This window comes from Aegilops tauschii, chromosome 3, assembly GCF_002575655.3.
Source record: "Aegilops tauschii subsp. strangulata cultivar AL8/78 chromosome 3, Aet v6.0, whole genome shotgun sequence".
NCBI classification, from domain to species: Eukaryota; Viridiplantae; Streptophyta; class Magnoliopsida; order Poales; family Poaceae; genus Aegilops; species Aegilops tauschii.
In genome coordinates this window covers 566,463-591,246 of record NC_053037.3, presented here as the reverse complement: position 1 = coordinate 591,246, position 24,784 = coordinate 566,463, and the positions used below count along the sequence as shown (strand labels likewise).

The 24,784-nt window shown below is 44.5% G+C and overlaps 3 protein-coding genes across 8 annotated transcripts; all 3 read right to left on the bottom strand.

The window, feature by feature from the left end:
- Positions 1 to 6,758: 6,758 nt before the first annotated feature.
- On the bottom strand, positions 6,759 to 11,596 carry LOC109757299 (homeobox protein HOX1A-like). Its single transcript, XM_045234021.1, has 9 exons — positions 11,225 to 11,596; positions 9,997 to 10,162; positions 9,790 to 9,913; positions 9,588 to 9,703; positions 8,926 to 9,498; positions 8,379 to 8,582; positions 7,568 to 7,768; positions 7,394 to 7,483; positions 6,759 to 7,308 (listed from the first exon to the last, which is right to left on the bottom strand). Exons 1-9 carry the CDS (start codon positions 11,518 to 11,520, stop codon positions 7,189 to 7,191), a joined length of 1,890 nt encoding a protein of 629 aa, XP_045089956.1. The 5' UTR covers positions 11,521 to 11,596; the 3' UTR covers positions 6,759 to 7,188.
- A 5,326-nt stretch (positions 11,597 to 16,922) lies between these two features.
- On the bottom strand, positions 16,923 to 19,337 carry LOC109757298 (probable nucleolar protein 5-1). Its single transcript, XM_020316119.1, has 6 exons — positions 19,292 to 19,337; positions 19,049 to 19,143; positions 17,856 to 18,023; positions 17,602 to 17,781; positions 17,208 to 17,408; positions 16,923 to 17,105 (listed from the first exon to the last, which is right to left on the bottom strand). Exons 1-6 carry the CDS (start codon positions 19,335 to 19,337, stop codon positions 16,923 to 16,925), a joined length of 873 nt encoding a protein of 290 aa, XP_020171708.1.
- A 1,895-nt stretch (positions 19,338 to 21,232) lies between these two features.
- Positions 21,233 to 24,743, bottom strand: LOC123497771 (uncharacterized). Of its 6 annotated transcripts, XM_073509731.1 has the most exons (6): positions 24,631 to 24,743; positions 24,315 to 24,556; positions 22,790 to 23,933; positions 22,370 to 22,679; positions 21,990 to 22,237; positions 21,233 to 21,920 (listed from the first exon to the last, which is right to left on the bottom strand). In XM_073509731.1, exons 3-6 carry the CDS (start codon positions 22,808 to 22,810, stop codon positions 21,495 to 21,497), a joined length of 1,005 nt encoding a protein of 334 aa, XP_073365832.1. In that variant the 5' UTR covers positions 22,811 to 23,933; positions 24,315 to 24,556; positions 24,631 to 24,743; the 3' UTR covers positions 21,233 to 21,494. The 6 variants fall into 6 exon arrangements, 4 of the variants coding, with proteins under 4 accessions (XP_073365832.1, XP_073365833.1, XP_073365834.1 ...); XR_012203991.1 differs by having other exon boundaries at positions 21,990 to 22,679; XR_012203992.1 differs by having other exon boundaries at positions 21,990 to 22,679; positions 24,315 to 24,549.
- Between the last annotated feature and the right edge of the window lie 41 nt (positions 24,744 to 24,784).

The window sequence follows — 24,784 nt, the reverse complement described above, 5'->3', positions numbered from 1 at the left end:
GGATTGCTTCCATTCTAAAAATAACTCTTCCAAAGGTTTCATTCCGTTTGGACTTCGTTTGATATTCCTTTTCTTCGAAACACTAAAATAGGCAAGAAAACAACAATTTGGGTTGGGCCTCCGGTTAGTAGGTTAGTCCCAAAAATTATATGAAATAGCATATAAATACATTGAAGACGTATCAGGGCACACTATATAAGCCGGGAGGTGGGCACCAAACTGGGGGTTGAACTCTCTCATATGGAAACCTACAACAAGGCAAGAATATCCCATATGAGTAGGGTATTACCTCCACCAATGAGGGCCCAAACCTGTCTAATTCCTTGTGCGTACTTGCATCAGCATTGCAAGATATATATGATTGCCTCTACGTAGACAACCCGTGATATTGTTAGGATTATATACACGACCGTTGGCACTCACCATCGGGCAAACATCTATCGACATGACGGTGCAGATGTTGTATTCTTCGGATTCCGCCTGCAATATGCGTTTGAGCGGTCTCGAAAGCCATCGACAGTTTGGCATGGGGTCCTAATGTCCCGCTGTAAAAAGAAGACATGCCAGTGCATGGGATCCGCCACTACCGAGACAATGGCTCGGGCATCCAGTGTCTTCACGTTTCGTCTTCGCACCAGCCGGCTTGGCTAGCGCCTCGTCGTTGCCGGAAGCACTCAAGCAAGGCTTGCCCTCGGTTTTTTCTTGCCGCAGGCAAGGTCGTGGGCAGGATGGACACCGACTCACTATATTTTACACAATTTTGGAGCTCAATTATTGTGTGTTATCTCCATATATAATGTGCCATAGATCTAAGTACAAGTCCATTATGCATGTTTTCTAGTTTCCACTCTTTCCATTATGACCATTCCATAGTTTGTGGTTTTATTTAGTTTTCATTACTTTCCTTTGTTCTGTACGGAGGACTTCCAGGTAGTAGACTTGGGATTTGGATGAAAAGCGAGCTCAAGAACTTCAAATTCCGAGTTCGTTTGAAAAAAAGGCAACCGTTTTAGCTGAGTAGTCTAGATCATTCAACGATGCATAGTGCTTATATCACTTCCTGACAAGCTCGAAAAGGCTCATATCGGACATGATTCTTCACCGATTTCATTAATGTTTGTTCCCATGACCTCCTTGGATAATAAAGAAGCTTTTGAGAGAGGATAAGGCTCATCTAGAGCCCTTGGATCTATTCGCACATGAGAACGTCACCGTGTACCATCAATGCCACGGGTAATGCACTGCAACTCACGTCGAAGAAGAATGGTATGCAAGACATCCTGCGGGCGCTTTTGTAGAACGAAAACACCACTCGCTTTAGAGGGACCCCATCAGGCTAGCGGTGGCTAAGCACTGCTCCAGGTCAATTCAGTCACCCCTGGGGCATCATGGATCCTCAATCCTCCATCAAAGAGGACTTATGAAGGAACAGAAGCATGACACAAGGTCAGCATCACTTCATTTTTGGTTCAATTGGTGTTGTTCAACGTGCGTTACCAATATATGAGGCGGCTCGAATACCCGTACAAGAAAAGTAATTATCTAGGTTTTTCTTGCAAGAAAATAAATAAATCAATACACGTCCTAAAGTCCTAATTCTAGTCCAACAGGGACTCAGCCCGGATCTAACTCGTACTCCTGTCATACTACTTGTCTGGGACGTAGAAATCGCATAAAATCTCTTATTGAGATAGTCCAAACATTAAACTTGTGTGCCTCAACCAGACAAACAATTCCTGTGGCACCAATTTTCCATATAAGGCCAATCTTTAGTTTCAGTTTGGTATCCGTCACATGGCTGGCTGCGATGTTCAACAATTTTCTAGGGCAGATCACCGTTTCTTAAATATCCGAAGACCCGTAACTCCAATCGGGTTAAAAGTTTAAGTTGATATTATTAGTTTTTTTGGTTTCCCGTGGTAAAAGTAGAGCCCCAACTGACATAAGGGGCCCCCACGCGTAACCACCATGCACCTAAGGGTGGCCGTGTGGGCCTTCCGTGTGGCACCTGGTAGCTCCCCTTCACCCCATCTTCTGGCTGTGGGAGTATTCTGGCTTACAAGAATTTTTGGAAAAAATTCAGATTTTTCCATGTGGAAAGTGAACCATGACACGAGTCGAAGTGAACTACAAGACTTTTTTTCTTTCACTAACTTTTTATAGGCACATTACATGGTCAGTGTACTGCAACTTATTTTTTCAAAAAAATTTTGACTTCTTCATTAATGAGTCTAGACTACAAGGGCAGAAATTAGTGAACTACATCCATTTTTTTTGGCTGCACGCGCCAACGCAGGGACCTGTCGTAAGAGGGATACTTCGGTGTGGTCAATGAAAAAGTGAACTGCACATCGAAAAAAATGAACTGCATAGTTTTTTAGCCAACATTATGCCAATTTTTGCGTGGACAAAAGCGAATAGCCCGTAAAATAAAGGTGTACTCCTTATGGAATTTCCCCCCTTTTCTCCCAGAGGGTTCTGATTAGAAAATATAGAACTTCACAAATACATATTTCCAACACATACTACATACTTTGACACAATCCCATGGCTCCCGTACATCACACAAAAAATGAAAAAGAAGTCCAACTAAAAAAATAAGTTTGGAAAAGAATTGTTTGTTTGATCTGCATATGGTAGACATGTGATCTTTTCATCGCACTATTAAATCTTCAGTGATTTGATATGCTACTTCTAAATCTTTTGGACACACTACTCGATTTTCTGAAGGGTTTAACAAAGGCTACTCGTAGCGTTTCGTCGAAAGTACTAGCTACACATATAAACATAGAAACCATTGCATCCATACATTGATATATACGAAACATGTCTTCCTACAACCAAAATAGCATTAAACAAGCTAGGGTTCGGCTAGTCGGACCATCAAACTAAAGATAGATAGAGTACTCTAGTCCTTCTTCGACGCTCCATCCGGGCCGTTATCTGGGCGAGGACTTTTGTCGATGACCGTCGACTGGTCACAATCGCTACGCTAGGCATCGTCTTAATAGTTGTCCTCCTCCTTCTCTGACTCAGAATACTTCAACTCTGAGTCTGTCTCTGAGGGCTCCTTCTACCTTCCCATGGCCTCGATGAAGTGTCGGGGCTGGAGGCCGACGAAGGCGGATCTGAATCCTCGCTATAAGCGGTATTGTGAGTGTTGTCGTCCTGGAGGACTCAACATGACATGCCCCATTCCAATACGGTCGTGCCCGGAATTTTTTACACTAATTAGTAGTTGTATATATCTAGCTAACTTTCTGACAATTAACAACTATATATAACTAGCATTTGCTACTAACTTACTTTTATCAATATTGCAAACAAATTAACATCATGCAAGCATGATATCTAACTTAATTATTTTAACTAATAAAAAAATTCCTTCTAGCTAGTATTTTAACAAATAAACAATTTGCTTCTAACTAGCATTTTAACAATTAGCAACTAACTAGAATTTCTTACCATCATAGATCTAACTTATTTTAACAAATAAAAATGCATGCATTTTAGCAAAAGAAAAAACAAGAAAAAGTTAATGAAGAATTCACCTCACGCGCTCCTTCTTGAGGATGGGGATGCCAGTGATGGTGTGATGAGGAGGTGGGCAGCCGGCGCCGTCTGTGGCTGCGGTTGTGATGGTGGTGGAGCCAGTGGCCGAGGCGTTCATCGGTGCAGCGGGCTCCATGGCGATGTCGGGAAGAAGATAATAGGAGGGGCGGCACATCAAGGAGAAGGTAGCGAAGCAGAGGTGGTGCCGGAGGTATGACGGAGGAGGGAGACCATGCCAATGTTTATAAGTGCGGTGTAGACGAAGGCTCAGCCCTTTGTGGAGTTTCGGAACACGCTATAGGAAACCCTGTCAGAACGTTAAGAAGTACGAAACATGGAAAGCATTGCAAGACATGGAAAACATCATTGTTCAGCCAAGACTGGGATCATCGCCGTGAGCACCGCCAAGACCAGTACCACCATACAAGAGTGGAGTGACTAGGCTCTCTAAAGCAGGAGTCGGGCCACCAACACCAGATGGAAAAACCGATGATCCACCGGTTCCCTACATGTTTGAAAAGAGATTGTAAGGGTAAATATGATAGTGTTGAATCAACGAGAACTAGTTGGTGAATAGTTAGGCAAATGTACTAACCGGAGTACCACTGCCTAGTGCCACCCATTCTTCGATCATGGGCACGTATGGGGGTTCTCCAGAAGGTGGTCATGCGGGTCCCATTGATGGTGCATCCGTGTGGTTTTGCATAGACGAGAACATAGCCTAGATGTTAGTTAACCAAGCAAACACGGAGATCAGAATAAATGGAAGTGCAAAATTTAGGTTCGTTCTAAGTAGGTAAAAGTTACCGCCGTCATCCGACGGTTCTAATCCTCATTTGCCTTTACTCTTTGCAAGTACTCCCACACCTCGACATGCTTAAGCTCGACAAAGGCCTTGCATGCCTACAAAATTTAGGTTATTTCTAAGTGGGCAATACAGAAAATAAAGTGAGAAAGTGAGAAAGAAAGAAGATAGGTGGGAAAGCACTTACAACATGCTGGATGGCTAAGCTAGGCTACGAACAGCTCGTACTGCCGCTCGGGTTAGGGTTGGTAGCTCGGAGCCATGTGTAGGAGACAGAACGAGTGATCAAGCCATCGAAGACAGGTAGCGGCCATGGAACTTCGGCTGGATGGCCACCACTGCCGTGTCATCGAGCTGAGACAGGACGGGGTCACCAGCATCCGGACCAGGATGAGGCCTCTGAAACGACTCCTTGTAAGACTCCAGGTTCTCCTCGGTATTGCCATAGTACTCGCTCTCAACGTCCTTGCGGTTACTCTGTGCATGGGCCAGCTTCGACAACTTCATGCCAGAGAGCGGCTTCTTCAACTTCTCCTCTTGAACATCAAACAAAAGTTAGCCATACATAAGAACATGAAGGTAAAAATAAGAAAAAGAATGCATCATGTATATAGATATACCTTCAGTACCTTGTAGCCCTAGTGGTTCCTGTTTCCTTGGTCGTGTGTTCCGTCGGTTCCATGGTTAGCCCGGCTCTTTGTGCTCTTGGCAACAAACTCTGCATCCTCACCAAGCCACCTATCCACCAAACTTGACCATCCCTCATCCTTTCCGTAGCACCAAGTAGGAATAACCTAAATAATGGAAGCATGACATGTCATCACGAAACAATGAAATTGACTGTTTAGATGTCGGAATGAAAAGTCTGTAGTACATATGTGCCGACGGCCTTCCTATGCCTACAGTTGCCGTAAGCATAGACGGCGGTATGCCGACGGCCTTTCTATGCCTACGGCCTCAGCAAGGCCATCGGCATATATCCATCTATGCCGACAGCCCCAACAAAAGGCCGTCGGCATAGAAAAAGTCGTCGGTGTCGACAATTATTCCGGTAGTGTATGCGGCATGATTATTCGTTCCGGTCATAGAACACCAGAGACTTTTTGGGGCAAATCTTGTTATCTTTCGCTGCCTTGCGTCTCCTCCTGAATAGAGACGACAGCCGTCACCCATCTACTAGGGGTTTGACTCGTTTGGTTTGTTCTGCTCCATGGAGAAATCAAGCAACCTAGTTCGTCTTCTAGTTATGATCCCACTCGCCAAACCTAACCAACCACAGGTCCGCAACTAAGGCTTCAGTTTCACCGAGGCCAACTCCAACGCTAGACCCAAAACAGACGTTCGATTTGTCCGGATTTCGTCCGTTTGAGGCAGAAAAAAGGACACGTGCGTCCGGTTTTGGACGTCTATCATCTTGTGCATCCAATGGGATGACCGCATCTCAAACTGTCCGCCCGCCCCCACCATGGCTCGCCCGTGCTATCCGGCACACTGGCGCGCCCAGCCGTCCATGCCTGCGCGCTCGCCCCGAGAGTTGCGCCCAGCCGTCCACCAGCACTTGCCCCGAGCGTGGCGCACTACCTAGCAAGCCCATGGGAGCCGGCCGCTAGCTAGCTAGCAAGCACTGACGCGCATGCGGCTGGCTATCTAGCGAGCAGCTGTGCACGTCCGCACGTCGCCCCCATCGCGCTCGCCAGTTGCGCCCTCGCACTCACTAGTTGCACCCGCCAGAGTCGCCCACGGCGAGCTCGGCCCGCCTCGCCGCAGCCTTCTCTGCATGCCGCTCCCGCCGCAGCGTGCTCCAGGTTGGGCTCGGGTGCTGCGACGCCGGGCGTGCTCCAGGTCTGTTGTCTACTTGCCGGCCGCGGCGGCTAGGGCCTCGATGCCGGCGAGGCGAGGCCGTCCGGAGGGAACGCCATGCGGGAGGGCCAGGAGACCGCCGTAGGCAGGGCAACTGCGCCGCGTGCTCCTGGGAACCCCGCTGCTGCCTAGTGGTGGTGGGTGGGCGTGGTGGGCCAGGTAGAGAAAAGACGGAGAGAGAGTGACTGGTGGGCCAAGCGCGGACACAAACGGACGAAGAGGACGCGAAGACGTCCGTTTTCTGTCCGCTTGGTCCCAAATCCAGAGCAACCTTGTTCTAAAAATGAAGCAGAACCAACACGGGCCGGACCAAAAATCGGGATGGGATCTACGGTTGGGCCATATTTTTTGTCCGTTTGATGCAAACAGACGCGGCCCACCACGCCATATTTTTTGTCTGTTTGCATCAAACGCGGCCGGACGATTTGAGGTCTAGTGTTGGAGTTGGCCTAACACCGCGTCAAGATAAACATGTCAAAAGGAAAACATAGCTTACAGTACAAATGAAGGACTGATGCAGACGAGGGATAAGAGGAAATCATCAAAAGGAAGTCTCAAGTCTTAACGAGAATATACTCCTTCAAAAAGTACAACATATATTTCCCGCAAAAAGGAAAGATTACAACATGTACCAAGGAGATCAACTGACATATCGTCAAAAATTCATATGAACAATAAACAACTAGTCACTTATTTCTAGGTAAACAACAACTGACACAACAATGACCACAACCAATGACAGAACATGAGCATGATTCTACATCATATTAAAGGAGACAACAACAGGGACGCAAGGCACAATCAAACGTGAGTGTGTTCCATTCTCTCCCATAACAGTGTGCGGTCCCTTTGCGGGCGGTCCCTTATATCGCAGCAAGCTTCCACCACAGGATTGAAACACCTGCCATTTGGATAAAGAAGGAAACAATTGCTTGACTTGTAGGAGCCAAAATCCTTAGCTAGAAACGTCGTTAGCCAATCTTCCTCTTCTTTAGCTCCTGCGGCATTTTGCTATGGTTTTCTATGGGATTGCTGTTTTTGTTAGATGCTTTTTTTAAGTGACGCCGTCTATTTTCAAACCATTTCTCAACCTGTTAGCAGAAGCCGTAGTCAGGGTTAGCTCAATGCCAAGACAACTTACATGCAGTTGGAAATTCATGAAAAAGAGGTACAAACCTGATGAAATGTCAGACCTAGTTCTTGTGCCAAGCTTTCTTTAACAACACGGCTAGGGTATTGATGTATTTTGAATTGCTCATGTAGCCTCTGCGAAAAATAAAATGAAGTGAAGTGCTTGCGGATGAATCAAACTATAGGACTAATGTTATAGGAAAAAGAATGCCACTGTACCTGATTAATTATTGGCCCATAGTGTCTCTTCTGACCTGTTGTACTGCTTCCATTAGGGGTAAGCAGCTCTTCTGTATTTTGCCAATTCACCGAACAATTCAAGCTTTGTTGAGGGCTTTGCGGAGTGAATTCAGTTTCAGGTGTGCATTTCTGAGACAAATCTTCACGGTAACTCGAACCAGGTGGTGCTTTCCCATCAGCCTGCTTTTGGTTTCGACATGAAGAAGAAATATTTTATGTTTATAAGTGAGATCATCACAAAATTGTACATAACACTTTAGGCAGAGGGAGTAGTTAACAAAAAATTTAGAGCAATTGTTTAGTATCAGCTCAAATGCTAAACAAAATACTAAACTGAAGACATAGCAGCCAAGCTACGTATCTGGTACTATATTATCATGATATCCATGTATGTCTAAGAGCTGGTATAATAGCAGGCTTATACCCCGCTTATATGGCAATTTTACCTATGTAGAGGAGAGAAAAATGAAAAGGTATTGGACGTATGATCTCATGCAAGAGCTTTCCACAGCATGTGCTCTTAGGAAAGTACAACAAATATGAAGACAGGTTATTACAAAAGACATGGAAACACCATAGAGCCAGCAGTTGGCTGTACTATTAGGCATGATTTAACTCATATTCCAATCATTTTGAGCATTCCCATGATGGCTTTTTGATTTTCTAAATAAAGTAATGATTCGCCCAGTTGACATCAAGGCAAACAAAGATACGAAAAGCTTTAATGGAGGACAAAAACAATTATCATAAAAGCTGCTAAAATATGCACACAGGCAAGTTGGGGGCTTACAGCCTGGTCCACTTCAGGACCAGAGGTCAGCCTCCTGGAGTGTTGATCATTTACTAAACCACGATGCACAGCTCGCGTTCCCCTGGAGCTTTTGTGTACAAAGGAATCCACTTCATTTTCTTCTTCACTGTCTTCTTTGAGTGTGCTCTTCCCAGACCAGTCTTCGCCATCGCTTGAATCAGATGGTGCTTCCCCATAAGCATCCTTTTGATTTCAGCATGAAGAAGAATCATGTCAGGTTCACAAACCCAGTAGAACACATTCTGATTAACAGTTGAGTTAGTAATTTCTACTCAACAGTGGTACTTGAGTTAATGGTCAGCATCACTTCAATTTTGTGTTCTAAACAGAATAACGAAAAATCAAGAAATACAAGACCAGCTACGCATCTATACCAAAATTATCAAAGTATTCATGCATGTTTTATTACGGTCATCACATTATAATCATGTTAATCACCCCCAAAAATGTTTTTTTCAATCTTCAGTGGAACTATTGGATTTGACTATATTTTAAGAATAAAGTAATGCATGCAAGTTGAGCTTACATCATAAAGTTTTTTGTAGTCCAACGGTTTAACCTGCCGTCTCCTTGATGGTAAAATCGCATCCTGGTCGATCTCAAGATCCTTGGTTGTGAGATGTGAAATTGATGTGTTAGGTCCAACAGGGGCCCCTTCCAAGTCATTAGTATGATCTCCAGCCTTACGACCAGATGAAACTTCCTCCATATGACAAGACTTCGCAATGTCAGCACAGAAATCATCAGAGTCTGATGTGAAGTCTGACTCATCTTGCTTCTCTTTGATATCTTCATCAGAATCTGGCCCTGCTGGATCATAGTCATCATCCTCCGAGTCATCAGAAGGTAATCCAAGGTCATCAACTTTCTCTCCGTCCTTCACATGTTCTAAATTGTCAGAAGAGGTGATGAAATTGGAGTCATCAGAGTATGAACCTTCATCCCCATCCTCTTCTGATGATCCTTCTACATCACAAGCCACATGTTCTTCGGATATATTGGGGTCGAAGTCATCATCTTCTGAATCGTCCGATGGAAGATCAGGTACATCACTTTGCATAGGCCCGTGCGCCATGGCAGCTGCCTCAGGAAAAACTTTCTGCAAAAATAATGTACTATCATGGTGAAATATAGTTCAAATTAAATTGCCTTGAATCAGTGAAGTATTCTTAACAGTGAAAATGTTACCTGCCAAGAGTCACTAATTGAAAGATCTGATGTCCCTTGGAATTTATTTATTGATTCTATACAGTCTATCCTGCAATCACATGCAGGGCAATGCCATTTTTCCTCTCCCTCGGGGACTACAAAGGCAATGATCACATGAATGAATTAACAACAGAAATAACAGAACCTTGAATAGCATAGGAAATAGGAAAATAAGTATTACTATCTTTAGTCAGTAAAGGAGGGTTTAGACAATTCTGGTGGAACCCTCTTTTGCAGGCTCCGTCACAGAGAATGATGTCATTATCCAATGTATCTTCTTTTAAACTACAAGTGGCACAAATAATCTGCAAGATGGAAAGCATGATCACTGATTAAAATATTAAGCATAACAGAACAGAACACTGGAAAAGAAAAATGTGTTGCATACATCATCCGAAGATATATTTCCTTCAGAATCAAGCAAACATTCCTCGGGCTTCCCCACAGTTAGAAGATGATGAAGATTCTGGAAAGCTTCTCGTATTTTTAATTTGTACCGCATGATATCCTTCTTGGCCCGTTCAAGATCCTTCTCGGGCCTTATTTTTTCCACACTGCATGTTTATGTCTGGGTGAATAACATTTCTAAACTGCAACTAACGCTGCAAGGAACCCAAAGTAAGAACGTCCAACAAACCGTGTTGTTAACCATGAGTGTGACCCCAAAAAAGAAAGCATGCTCATGCGCCATTGATGAAATAACCAGCCAAATAAGAACATTGATTTAGTTGAATACTAAACTGGAACCTGGTGTCATCCAAGTGACTAGTAGCGCGCGGCCGGCTGTGCGCACAGCCCGCCACCGCCTTCGAGCTTTGGGCTCGCAAGGCTAGTGCTATTGTTCTAAATCATTGATTACAACTGGCCCAATTTGAGATTTTAAATGTACATGAATGAGATTTTAAAGACATCAGCAGAGATAAAATGATAAATCCTGTAATACATGAATGTTGACCTCATGACTCGTGACTGTATTTCTAAACCAAAATGCACAGATGGTAAGCCTGTCACTTTTATACTTCTAACCTCGCACTCTCTTGGTTGATTAAACTGCAGATTAAATAGGAAACACCGACAAAAAGGGAGCGTTTCTTAACAGCCAAATCGGGGAACCTTTCAAATTTTTAACTAAAAAATACCATTTAATTGTACTTCTGCGCCGGTTCCAAATTAATACACTAGCAGTGAGCCGAGTTAGTTGCAGCAGGTCTTCACATTTCAATAAATCGTGTCCATGTGCAAACATATATACAAATGAAAGAAATATAATTGTTTCAAGAAGCAACTTTGCCAAATACGCTTAGGAGTCTAAGACAATAAGAAGAATGAAATAGTTCAACTAAAAGTAAATATTGTTATCCTTAAAGCCATTTTATTGTGTGATAGATGGGAGTCAGATACGTTTTGATATATGTAGCTGCAGAAGGGTGTCACAGCAACTCGGATGCAAAACGATATATGCGACTTCCAGTTCGATTTTTTTTCCAACTAAAACACCTTAAAGAATGGAATGCAAGGAGTAACAATGAATGAAAGTTTAGCCACGCACACAAAGGTGAGTTCAGGAGAAGTCGCCAGCAAATCAAATCAAATACATGAACAGAGAGGTGGCGAACCTTTGATTTTTCCAGCCTTTACGTGTATATGCTTCAAGAAAAGTCTGATGATAGCTTATCCGGTTGAAAAAGTATTTAATTTGCTTACGAATTTTCGACAACTCAGGTTCCGGACCACTCTCTGTGGGTCTTTTCCTTCTTATTCTTTTAGCAGTTGGTTTCACTAGAGTATCCACTGAGTCGGCAGGTGGCTTCTTCGCGGGTCTAGAACGAAGAATCCTGACCTCGAGGTTCTGGCTAGAGTTCCGAGTCTCAGTAATGTCCTCAGCGGAGGCAGAATTATTTCTTTTGTCCATCGGATGGCAGCAGGAAACAATATTATTAGAAGAAAAAATGAAGAAGTCTTCTTGTGGAGCCTGCGCCGAATATGGATCTCAGCACCTGCAGAAAGTAGACATGGTATAATCAACTTATAAAACAGTGATACCTAACTTTGCATCTTCAAACTATCTCGTTTTAAAAGCCAGTATAGTACATTCATTTCCATTACCAATACAATCTGTGCTTCATACTAAGTTATCACAACATGGTAGGAAGCCTAAGAGCGATTCATACACATGTGTTAGAAGTCAGATCTACTGCTGCCAAGACATGTTCTGGATTACAATCAAGTACACCAGCACGCAGCACCATCAGCACAATCTATATATGAAACCATCTCAAAACTGGACCATCAGCACATCTCAACCGAATCTACAAGGTACCTGATCTAGCATGAGCAAAGCATCAAAATCCTAGATACCACGCAATCTATAGACTTGAGAAGGGATCTATAGATGAAGCCATCTCAAAACTGTACATCAGCACAATCTATACCACGTGGGCACACCTGTACATCAGCACAATCTATAGATCAAGCCATCTCAAAACTGGACCAGCTAACTGATCTCAACCGAATCTACAAGCTACCTGATCTTTCCTCCCTCTTGTAAACCCAACTTGAGAACGGATCCATGAACCACCGCTGCAGGCTGCAGAGAATCACGAAGAAGAATACAAACCCAAAACGACTGAAAAACGCCGCACAGATCTTGCGACCCACGGAGACTAGGGCTTGGCGAAGCAACCCTACGAGAATTCTACCATGAATGATTGGATTTGGCCGACGCTAGAACGAGACAGGGAGTCCCAAGGGGGTGGCGGACGGAGGAGGAAGGGAGGCGGACGGAGCTGGGCGTGGAGGAAGGGGGGTGAAGTGAACAACTCACCGGGTGGGGTGGAGGAAGGTCCGCCGCCGCGCCGCGATGATCTGTGGCCAAGCAGTGGACGACGGCGCTCTGACGGAGTGCGGTGAGGGAGAGAGAGATGGGCGATGGGGGGAAACTCAAAATATATAAGCCACCAGATGCGCGGTGCTGTCCCGTGGTAGGTAGCGTATGGCTTCTGGGCCAAGATTGGGTAAGGTTTTGGGAGGTGGATGCCGGCCCATTTAATCCTGCCAACAAATAGAGTTCTCAAGTTCAGATATAAATATAACAAATAGAATTCTCAAGTAGTATAACGTAGTAAAATAGATTCTTATTTCTCTTATGATAAAAAATATATATTCATTCTCTCTGTTGGAGCAGTTGATTGGTTATTCGACATTTTCGCTAGTCGAGTAATTTATTCTTTTCAATGGAAAACTCTGTACTTCTTGATCTATTAATCAAGCAGAAGAGAACAGCCTAGATCTTTTCCCTATTAAAAATTGATTTATAATCAAATAAATAACCCGATATTTTATTTTTCCATTAAATGGTCAATAAGTAAACCCCTTGTCTCTACAGTTGTTCATGATCGAGACTTAACTAAGTACGGTCGGACACGACCTTGTTGTGAGGAGGCACCCAAATTATTTCTCAACATTTCTAAATATATGCCAAACGGAGTGAGGTGAGGGAGATATTTTCTAAATATATGCCCCCTCTCGAATACAAGGACCCCCCCCCCCCATGGAGAGAGCCTACCACTCCCTAGGCCCCCCTTGCTATCTTGCAGCCACCCCCGTAAATTTCCGCCTCTAGCCCTCCTAACTGATGGTGTCCTAGACCAGGGTGTGCTCACCACGTCGACTCCTGGCCAGGTGGGCGGGGCCGAGGATACCCATGGTGGTTCATTAGTGGGCCATGAATGGAAGAGCCACGACGTGTACAAGGAAGGTTCTAGAAGGCTTGACATGTACTCCAAGGCCGGCCAATCCTCTACACCACGATATCCTTACATAATGAACCAAGGGGTAGGGCATGCAAAATCCCATAGAATCTTGTCGTAAGAACACTTGTACACTGTACTCCATGCACCTCATTACAAACATAGCAGGTCATAGGGGGTTATCTCTTCAAGAGAGCCCGAACCTCGGTAAAAACTCACGTGCCTTGTTACCAGCATACGCTACCAGCTCGGGACCCCCTATGAGAGATTCGCCTGAATCAAATCGGTGATAGGTGGCCCATACAGGTCCCCATCGTTAGCCGAAAGCGTCCGATGGGAATCAACCCAAGTGAGCACATCGGTTCTCGCGTGACTTCTAGGCCACAACAGATTTTCCTTATTTGAAACATCATGCTTCTCGCTGACTCAGTTGACCACCTTGGCCAGGTCGAGAACCTCACTCCCGGTCAGATCATGATATTTGGCAATTTGGAGTATACCGTGGATTCCTGTGGTGAGTTGAACCTCTCAAGTTGGGTGTCAAACCAGATCGAGGAACAAAAAGATAGGCCCTTCTCTGCGCCAATGTCGGATCGGGCCCGGAAGAAGGAGAAGAAACCCACACTTGATCCAGAGATGAACTCTGTCTTGAAGAACACGCGTGCACCCCAGGCGCTAGACCTGGCCCCACAAACGTACCTCGGATCCACGTCAGTGTAGATCTTGGGTGAACTTCCTCTTGTCCTGACATTAGACTAGGCTCCGGAGGACTACAACAAAACTTCCTTGGACAATATGTTAGATCGAATTCAGAGGCTTGCTATTTTCGACGAGTAACCATCCATCTATGATCGGATCTGGGAGTCTGCAAGGAAGGTCAGAAATTTTGACCCACCCAACACCCACGTAGTTGCCAACATCGAGGACCTAACCGTGGGTCCTATAGAGCGGCTCCTAGGAATTCGACTATCCAGACGAGGACTTAGAAGAATCCTCGAGCGGCCAGCCAGCCCCAAACGCACCCATGGTCAAGTGGATGGCAACCTCCACCTATGACATCTACATGGTGATCCCGCAAAAAAATTGACATCTACATGGTGGACACCCCGGAGAGGCAATGACACGAATGACCCAGATGACCCCAATGGCAATGTCGGCAGCAACAATGGCGGCGGCTGAAGTGGCGACGAAGCCAATGGTGATAATAATGACAATGGAGATAACAACCATAATGACAACAATTATGAATTCGATGACTTGTGCAGTAGCATGGGTCCTGAGGACAATGAGCTCTTGAATGAGACCCTGGGTAACTCGGCCCATGATGATTTAAGGATAAGGCTGGTCCGTAGGGCCAACAGGATAAAAACCTGAGAAGAGGCAGATATGTAGGAGCAACAAGACCAAGATGAGGCCGGCGACTAGGCATGTAGCACCGCCTAGCTATTATTGAAACCTTATGAAGGATATCGACGAAGCTGCCGAGGAAAGCACAATATCTAAGAATCAGTGGGCACAGGTCTACGTAACAAGACCCGACCTCCCCGCTTTGATAGACGAAGGGAAGGCACTAGCAGACGCGCCACCGACGATGATAATGGCAGCTCTATAGTATGCGTTAACAACCGAATCTGGGGGAAACAATCTACCCAATAAGAAATCTTTGTTTCTCGAAACTTATATCAGACCATCCAGCATAACTGTCCTCCTCCAGGTCTGGCCGGATGCCTTGCTTGGCTGGCAAAATACTAGACACCCCCCCCCCCCCCCCCCCCCGATGACTACACAAAGTACGATGACTATGCAGATGGTTGATTGCAGCGAAGTGGAAGCCCTCACCGCATTCCGAAAAAATATCAGTGATGAGTAGCTATTGAGAGACTTTGTGCATTCAAAGTTGAGGACTATGGCCTCTCTCACTCAAATGATGAGCAGATTTTACTAGCTCTCCAGTGAGAAGGGCCGGAGTGGTGATCCGGACACATCTGAGGTGCGTGACGAAAACGGTAAACGATGTGGCAATCGGAAGGGCAGACGTCGGGACAGAAGAAAATTGCCTTCTTCAAGAGGACAAGAGAGAAATAAAGCTCCACCTTTTTGCCATCTTTTAGCAGTCTACAACCCATTGATTCCCTGTAGAGGACGATGCTTTTCAAATAGTCCCACAACGTTTCACGTGGCAACGAATTGTGCGCAAGGAACCTTATGTGTGTAATGGAATCACTTGTTGGAGCAACATTCTGGCAGTGTGCCAGCGGGATCCAATCCAATCCAACTCTCTTTGTCACTCCTCTCTCAATCCTGTCCCTAGTCTATCAAAATAAACGTTCTTTCCTCTCTCCTCGTGATCTAGCCGCCCCTCATCTGGATAGAACCCCCCAACCCGGTCCCCGCCTCATCTCCGAACCCATTGCACCAACACATCCACCCCGCTCGTGTCATGGTTGCCGGCGTTGTGCTCCTGGTCGATCTACTCCCTTGGCTCCACCTGCGTCGTCGGCGCCACAACCATGCATCTTCTCGAGACACAATGAACCGCTCATGTGCTCCTCTCGTACCACCAAATTTGAGATCTGTGTGGCGGCTACAACGACTGACAAACATAATCATATTGCACATGTTAGTCCTGGTTGATATCAAGGGTGGTGGTGGTGGAAGGCCACGCCACTATCGGTGATGTGGGCTAATGACGTTGTTGCCACAATGGATGTAATAAGGCGTATCACTACGGATATGATATGAATAATTTTGAGTGACAGACTGAATCATGTTACATAGGCTACTCGTGTTTTATATCATGGGTGGGGGTGGTAGACACCCAAAGCACTCCATTGGGGATGTGAGTAAAAGGCGTTGTTGCCACCATGGATCTTACAAGGCAGTTCAGAGGGATGCCCCTATGTGCACTGGAAGGTCATGCTAAGCAATCGAGGTTGATCCTGACGGGTTCTTTTCATGATAAATATTTCATTTTTTAATCATTTTTTATTACTACTTTCTTTGCTATGGTTAGCTTTATCTTTTGACTCAATCCACTTATCCTTCACATTCCAAAAAGACAAGAAAATTTAGGGTAGGAAACATTATCTGGATTTTCTTTTTAAGATTCGAACAAATATTGGATTATACTAGAAGTTGAACGGATCTCCTTTTTTTTACTCAAACGAGCCCATATCTTTTGTTTGTAATCAATTGCTAATTCTGATCTCCCTCGCCAGTGTAGAACTGTAGATAGAAATTCCCTTTCCCTCATGGTGTAATTCAGAGAAGGAGTAAATACAATGAAACTGAACATTCACAAATCACACCTACTTGGACCAATATTCCATTGAAAGCGAAAAAATGACGTATAAGCAGAATTATAGTAGCCAATTGAACATAATTGCTTAACATTAATTTGCCCTTGGGTATTGTTAATAGCCAAGCAATACAATCCTGGGAAAAGTACTATTGAGCATGCCAGATAAGAGTAGCTTGCGAAAGATACATAATAAAGTCAACCAAGCTTAGTATGTACTTCTTGGAGAGAACAAATTATGAGCTTGTGCTTCTCTGGCAGTTCCGTTTATTCAGCTTCATATGCGTCCAGAGCTTGCGCAATATATTTTTTCAATAGTATTTTCTTATCATTCCTAAAATGAAAAACTGTTATCATTTGTCTGGAGACTTTCAAGCAAGCATCCTTATCCAGCTTAACTTCATATTTATCGGCATCATTGACCAACCTCTTTACCTCGTGTTCTGAAAACTAAGAGAGAGATATTTGCACATTTAGAAGTCACAAATATGCCTATAAATGTACATATGTTGCAGCTTGGAACACATTCACAAAATAATACATACAATTTACCTCACAAGAATTGCTAGCTTCTTTAGGGCACCATATCCTCCTCACGGCTGTTGCAATTTTTGGTAAGTCCCAAGCATCAGTTTCGATGCCAGACACATCCTTAATGACAGAAGCTACATGGTGCAAGTCTCCAGACTTCTCGTTCTCAAATGAGTCACACTCAAACAAGGCATAAGCCATAATAAGAATTCTTTCGTTGAGCTGGATAGAAAGAGGATTGCTTCATCACTAAAGCAAATGTCGAAAGGATATGCTTTCCCTAGAAGTTGCATTCAGAACTTTGGTGTGAAAATGAAGGACTCCAAATGTACAACACAGAAACTATCATACAGTGGCATGCTAAATGTCATGGCCCTATAAATGAAAGGGAAAGCATGTGAACTAGTTAACTCACCATGTCCGGGTTGAAATAATTAAAATCATAACGACTCAAGACATTTTGTAGTCCTTGACTCATTGGGAGAAGTTGAGATTCATGCAGATACGACTTTTCTCTAGGCACCAATTGTCTCATACGAATCTGTATGCCCCACATTAACTCCATCACAGTTGGATCATACACGCAGGTTATTTTCTGGAAAAATTCACAGCAAAAATGGTGAACAATGCGGTACAAAATAAAGGCATACCAGTAGAGCTTATACTCACCAATCTTTCTTCAATGATTTTTTTATATCCAGACTCTCCAACAGCCATTCTCTGCCCAGGGCAGTGATACTTCATGATCATCTCAGTAAGACTTCCATTAACACCAGTGCTTTGATTAATGGCGCTAGAACTGTCCTCTATAGTTTGAAACTGCCTCAGCCAAACAACCTGACAAAGAAGTAAACAGGGATGAGAATGTTAAGGGGCCAAAAGAAACAATTAATCAAATATCACGACATGCTTCTAAATCAGGAGAGGAGGTTGATTCTGATTCAATAGGTATCCCAACAGTAAAGATATACCCACCATGCAATTATGTAGAAAGTAATTAAAAGTGTGTTTACGTTCCGCAATGCAAGAAAAAAATAACTACTATGATTAATTTGGCACCATGTGCACAGGTTACGCACCCCTTTTCTCCTAAGTGCACAGGGCTCCCAACCTAGGGTTTCCGCTCCCTCCCACCGCGCCTCTGCCGGTCTGCCTCATCTCCTGTTCCCTTAGGGCCATGGAGGCACGTCCTCGCCGGCGGGAGGGCTATGCTTTTAAGTGTTTCTTTCAGTTTCACTAGGGGTTGTGTCTTGCTCAGGGAGACATGGTGGGGCTCCAGCAGTGATGCTTCTAACGTCGTTGGATGGTGTGTGGAGGTTTGTCTCCGGTGGATCTCGCGGGAATTCGGTTGGCGTTTGCCTTCTGTGGATCCGATCTTCGTTCATCTACGTTCGTGCGTCTACCGGTTGGATCCTTCCGATCTACGCTTCCCTTCATCTATGGCGGTTGTTGTTCTAGTGCTTGTAGTCGTCGCTAGGTGGTTTATGGACCTAGATGTAGTTTTTACTTCTGGTGTTTTTTGTACTACCATGACAGTTGATGAATAGATTGGAAATATTCAAGAAGAAGAAGAAGAAGAAGAAGAAGAAGAACAACGACAACAAAGCCTTTAGTCCCAAACAAGTTGGGGAGATTGGAAATATTCCCTGCAAAAAATTGCACCAAGCAACATAAGGAAATAACAATCACAATTATGGGACGGAAGAAAAGGAGGGGGCACTAACATTCTTGGCCTTCTAAATCTTAGTGAAGTTAGTCCATATTTTCTGGAGGAAACGAGGATAAAACAGAAAATAAGATAGTGACATAAGTGATAAGCACAAGCAAGCACATCAATCACTAAGAGGGTAGAACATAGTTACCTCCAGGGCATTTGGTTGTTCAATGAGCGTCGCAAAAAAATTGAAAACTGCAAATCCAGAGGGCGTCTCAAACAGCAGCAGCATCACTTTGTCAGCTGCAAACCAGAAGTAAAATTATCATAAGCAAACATGATTGTTACAAATAGAAAAATGTAGAGAATTCAGATCACAAGGGGTTGTCATACATGGTCTGGGCTACTAGCTAGGGGAGGGCCATAATAACAAAAATATGGTCCGTTTTACATGTCATCTTCCACATTGGACTTGCTCCTCTCAGCCCCTTGTCCATTCCTAGGCCTTCAGCCACCTGATTTTCAAGAATCTGGCCGCTCGTGGCTACCACCGACAAGCCCTAAACCCCCAGCTAATGCCCAAGAGTTGTATCCAGTGCTCGTAACTGTTCCAGGCCATACACTGGAATGTTCCAGCCATGGAAGGCAAGCGATAGGGCATGGGGGGAGACAACAAACCGCAGTCGGGTGAATGATGCGCCTAATGGTCTACACCGCAACCAAAACACCAGTAATTAACCCAGTGAGAGCAACTCTAGCAAACCCCGCAAAAACTTGACCCGCAAAACGCGTTTGCAGTTTCATAAAGTTCGCGTTTGCAGGTTGAAAACTAGCGCGGCCGAACAGATACTGTAAAACAAACTGCAAAACTGGAATAAAGAGCTCCTTCCTCCAGTCCGGCCGTTGCCGCCCCTTCCTCCAGCTGGCCGCGCCGGCCACGCCCCTCACCCGCAGGCCATGCCCCGTCGCCCGTCAGCCGCGCCCCATCGTCCATCGGTCGCGCCCCGTCCCTGCCGGTCACGCCCCATCACCGCGCCGGTCGTGCCCAGCCTCACCGGCCACGCCCCGTCGCCTCCGTCGTCTGCGCCTAGCCTTGCCGGCCACGCCCCATCGCCTCCGTCGTCCGCGCCTTGCTCTACTGCCAGGCGAGCCGTGCCCCTTTGCCTGCTGCGTTGGGAGGATTCCGGCGGCCAGGCTGAGGTCATGGGAGGCCACGATGATGTCGAGCTCGTCCAATTCGAACCGCCGGCGAGCGATTGCAGCGTCTAGCGGCCTTTTCCGATGTGCGGCGATGAATTCCGGCGAGTTTAGGGCAGATTCCGGCAAACTCCGCGGCGGCGTATTTGCTCCGACGAGATTTGACCGGTATATGGAGGCCCCTAAATTCGGCCTTCCAACCTCTAAAGATAAGGGTTTCGGGTGTGCATTTGCGGTGGCCCTTAAAAATTTTACGGGTTGGACCACTTTTACGGTTTCTGTTCTGGACACTTTTTTCGCCCAAAACTGTAAAACGTAATTTTTTTGCGGGTTTGACCACTTATGCAGGGTCTGCTGGAGATGCTCTGAGCCATCATGGTGCCGAACCTAAATCGACGAGGGAGCATATCATTTGGATCCTTGCGCTGGGATCGAAACCCTATTTCTCTCAACAACGGGAATGTGCTGCTACAAATATAGGGTTTCCTTTCTTTGACTACCCAAGGTTTCCCTGCTGAATCTGCTGTGAAATTAATAGAAGAGGATGACGGCTCACCTGTCCTCCTCGTCGTAGGACGTTGTTGGGCCGTCGCCGGCGGAGGGACAGCGCACCGGCGGGAACGCTTCATCGCCGTTGCCGCCGCTCCAGGCTTGCGGCCGGTTCTGGATTCCAGCGACTCGATTAGGTTTCAGTAGTCACGGGCGAATATAGAGCCAAGGGACATCCTACACGCGGCCCATTAAGGCCCAGTAACTAAAAAAAGGCTAATATTTTTTTTTATCCACAATATCTTTCCAAATCTGTTTTTTTGCGGGTATAAACTAGCATTACTCAATCAACATCCTCTTTACAATCTACTTTGCATAAGTTCAGGAACCAACCACACGATAGTTCTTTTTTCAGTCCTAGCAAGGTTAGCCAAGTAGTCACTGACAGTGTTTTTGCTCGAGTAATCTTTATCTTTATCTTTACCTAATATTAAAAGACGGAAGCTTATATAATTCTCCATACGTCATCCGTTTATATCCGTTGTTATTATGTTAACCACAAAAATTAACGGCGGAGATTGTCCATTGTTGGCTTCATCAGGGGCGGACCCAGGAGAAAAACCGACTGGGGGCACACAGCGATAGAAAACTCTCGAACATGTTTACACATAGGCTTATAAACATGTAAATATGCTATATTTAGCAATTTTCTTGCAAGTCATAACATATTTCATCCAAGTTCGAAAAAGATACATTATCCAATAGACAATAGTAACACAACAAGTTAACACTAAGGTGATCAGAGCCTACAAAAAGACTTCATATCCCAACAGTTCATGCTTTGCAAAAGAGAATATTCATTTCTAATATAAATGCCGTTATCTGTAAAGAAAAAACACATATTAGTATTAGCCATTAAAATACAAATGGAGATGGTAAACACACAAAAGGTGTATGGCATTGGATCTTTACATTTCGTTCTTCCCACGACGATCTTTCATCTTATGAAAACGATCAACAATCACTTCATTAGTAATTTCGTCCAGCAGTCCCTTTTCCACAAAGCAAATTAGGCTATGGCTCAAATAATCATCACCAATTTTGTTACGCAAAGCATTCTTCACAATCTTCATAGCTGAAAAACATCTCTCAACAGTGGCAGTGGCAACAGGAAGAGTCAAAGCTAGCTTCAAAAGCCGATATACCAAAGGATAGGAGAGGTGCTTCCTTGTATCCACCATCAGTTTAGCTAGATCACCTATTTTGTCCAAGCTAGAAAACCTTGTATCATGGAGTATATTATCTATGTAGAGACCAAGTTCATGCTCAAGAGTCACCATATCTTGGTGATTAAAGTCATCGGGATAATGCTTAGCTAATTTCAGCAACTTCGCCTTGTCAAAACGAGAAAATAAATCACTTGGGCTCAAAGCAGACATGCATAGAAGCAACTCAGAATTTACCTCATTAAATCTGTCATTAAACTCTTCTCCTAACAGATCCAGAACAGCAAAGAAACAGTCAACACGGTAATAATGTTCATTGTTAATACCGGTCTTTTGTCTTGGCTTCTTTGGGTTAACATAGGCGTCTTCCATGTCCAGTACTGGAATGTCATGTTTCTCACAGAAACAGTATACCTTCCTCATAAGAGAATCCCACCCTTCATTGGTTCTGAGCTTTTCTAACTCCCGTTTAGTTGATTCCACATCTGAAATAGCATTTACAATGTCTTTATCCTTTCTCTGTAAGGTTTTTGATAGTCCATTTGTTAAAGCTAATATCATCATCATCATATGTAAGAAAAATGCAGAATCAAAAGTCTGGAAATATTTGAGAAGACCTCTAGCTTGACGCCTCTTTCCAGTATCTGTGCCATCTTTCTCAACATATTCTAGAACTTTAACCACCGACGAGAACATCTTTGACAAACCCAACAATGTTTTATAATGGGAGTTCCATCGAGTGTCACCTGGTCTTTGAAGAGATAATTCTTGATTCAGTCCAGTCCCCGTAGCAATCTCTCCACATCCTATTGCTTTTCTCACTTCTTCTTGGTGATGCTCACGAAGTTGGTCTTTTCTCTTGCAAGACGCGCCCACGACATTCAGCAAAACTGAAACCATATCAAAGAAATCTCCGACCTCGAATATCTTCTTTGCAATAGCCACAACAACCAAGTTGAGTTTATGAGCAAAACAATGTACATAATATGCTGATTTGTTCTCATTCATAATTTTAGCTTGCAAACCATTGAACTCACCAGACATATTACTTGCTCCATCGTAACCTTGGCCTCTAACTTGTTCAAGATTCAGCCCAAGTTGTGAAAATAATAAATCTATGCAAGACTTGAGATAAGAAGATGTTATCTCCTCCACATGAACAACACCAACAAACTTCTCTTGGACCAGTCCACACTTATCAAGATATCGGAGAACAACCGCCATTTGTTCTTTGTCGGAAACATCCCTACACTCATCAACTAATAAGCTGAACACACCATTACCAATTTCTTTCATCACATGGCCTAGTACTTCTTTTGCAAAGCACTCGGTAATATCTCTCTGAATTTTGGGAGACAACATTTGATTATTATTTGGAGCATTCTTGAATGCCTTAGCAACAACATCATTTTGCTTAATAGTGTAGTCCATCAACTCAAGGTAATTTCCTTTATTTTCAGAATCTTTAGATTCATCATGGCCACGGAAAGGTTGTCCCTGATGCAACAAGTATCGACAAACATCAATTGCGGCATTTAACCTCATGAGATGCTCATTCTTTTCAGTTTGGCTTTGTCTATTCCAGGCTGCAGGGATTGATTGATCTTGCTTTAATAGATCCTCGCAATCCTTGAGTGCTCTGTTGTGAAAGCTGTTACGATCACCGACGTGAGTTACAAATCTCTCTGTCTTGTTCCAACAGTTGAAACCTTCTACTACAAATGCATCGTGCCCATGGTGGTTGTCTTTAATGTTGTCCCTAAACAAATAGCAGCATAAGCAATAGGCTTTGTGCTCCTTCTCGCTGTACTCTAGCCAATAAGCATAATCATCATACCAATCCGGATTGAATCTCCTCTTCTTTTTCTTCTTCCCAATCTCCCTGTATGGAAATTCCAATTTGCGGGGCTGATTAGGTCCCCAAATCAAATACTTCCTTCTTATCTCGTCACGTTGGTTGGGGTGGTAATCTGCCATTCGCTTCCTTTTAGCTGGATCCCGAGGGAGCTTATTCAAATCAACTAGTTCAGGCACAACAGAATTATGTTTTGCTGCAGGTCTTGATGCATTACTACTGCCACTTGAATTGTTGCTGGTGATAGCCCCCCGGGGCTGGGTGGTGGTGTTGGCATTTGCTGATTTCTTTATCAAATACTTCTCCATTATCTTCCCTTTTCTTCCCTATCAAATAATGGAAGCACAAATTGTAAAAGTTCAGATACAAAACATTCTAGTGGAGCAGACTAGCAGGCCAGCAAAAGTACTAGTAGTAGAATGGCATGCCAGATTGAATTCCATAGAAATTTTCCAAGTACAAGTAGTGTGTCACACTACTCCTATAATTTTTTGGTAGAACCAACAGTACATGGCTACATGTCTGATAGAGTAGTACTACTGTACTAGTACGAACCGCAAGTTTTCATTTGATTTGATATGAGATAAACCAAGGAATCAACTGAAGAATAAGGACCAGAGTGTAGTCAGGCAACAACAAGCAAAATAAAGAACTAAGAAGTATCTTTGTAGTCGTTTGGGATAAGGAGATGAGGAGGTGCTACAGACCTGATTAGAGATGAGTTGCTGAGGATGCTCTGTTCATCCGTTGCTGCTGTACACCCGTCGACGGTGGCGCCGCCGGTGGCCGGCGACCGGATGGCACAGGACTGGCACCCGCCAAGCCGCGATCCACCAATGGTCCAACCAAGCGGCGGCCGAGGGCTCGCCTCTTCGTTTTTCTCGCTATTAATTGTGAGCTCCCAGAGTCGAAGCGGCAGGCGGCAGCAGGGTAGACGCACGCCTTCAGCCTTGAATTTTTTTCTTGATTAGCTTTTTGTATTGGGCTTTACAGAAAGGCCGAACTGGAAGGGAGTGGGGGCACCTGCTATAGCCCGACCGGGGGCCTGCTCGCTAGCATCGGGACGTAGTACGAAGAGGACGATGAATCGAGCGGGGTCCTGGGCCCCCACTCGCCACAACATGCGTCCGCCCCTGCACGTTGTGGTTTATTCCATGTGCATGAGACGTACAAAACC

Bases quoted from the DNA above. Each gene is read 5' to 3' on its own strand.
- LOC109757299 (XM_045234021.1), bottom strand. From the start codon at position 11,520: ATGGACAAAAGAAATAATTCTGCCTCCGCTGAGGACATTACTGAGACT. The intron at 9,704-9,789 runs GTAATACTTATT...TTGCCTTTGTAG, and splicing joins TCCTTTACTGACTAAAGATA to TCCCCGAGGGAGAGGAAAAA. The intron at 9,499-9,587 runs GTAACATTTTCA...TTATTTTTGCAG, and splicing joins CAATTAGTGACTCTTGGCAG to AAAGTTTTTCCTGAGGCAGC.
- LOC123497771 (XM_073509730.1), bottom strand. From the start codon at position 22,810: ATGGAGCAAGTAATATGTCTG. The intron at 22,680-22,789 runs GTGAGTTCAATG...ATTGCAAAGAAG, and splicing joins TGGAGCAAGTAATATGTCTG to ATATTCGAGGTCGGAGATTT.
- LOC109757298 (XM_020316119.1), bottom strand. From the start codon at position 19,337: ATGGACAAGGGGCTGAGAGGAGCAAGTCCAATGTGGAAGATGACAT. The intron at 19,144-19,291 runs GTAAAACGGACC...TCTGGTTTGCAG, and splicing joins TCCAATGTGGAAGATGACAT to CTGACAAAGTGATGCTGCTG. The intron at 18,024-19,048 runs GTAACTATGTTC...CTTCTTTGTCAG, and splicing joins AACAACCAAATGCCCTGGAG to GTTGTTTGGCTGAGGCAGTT.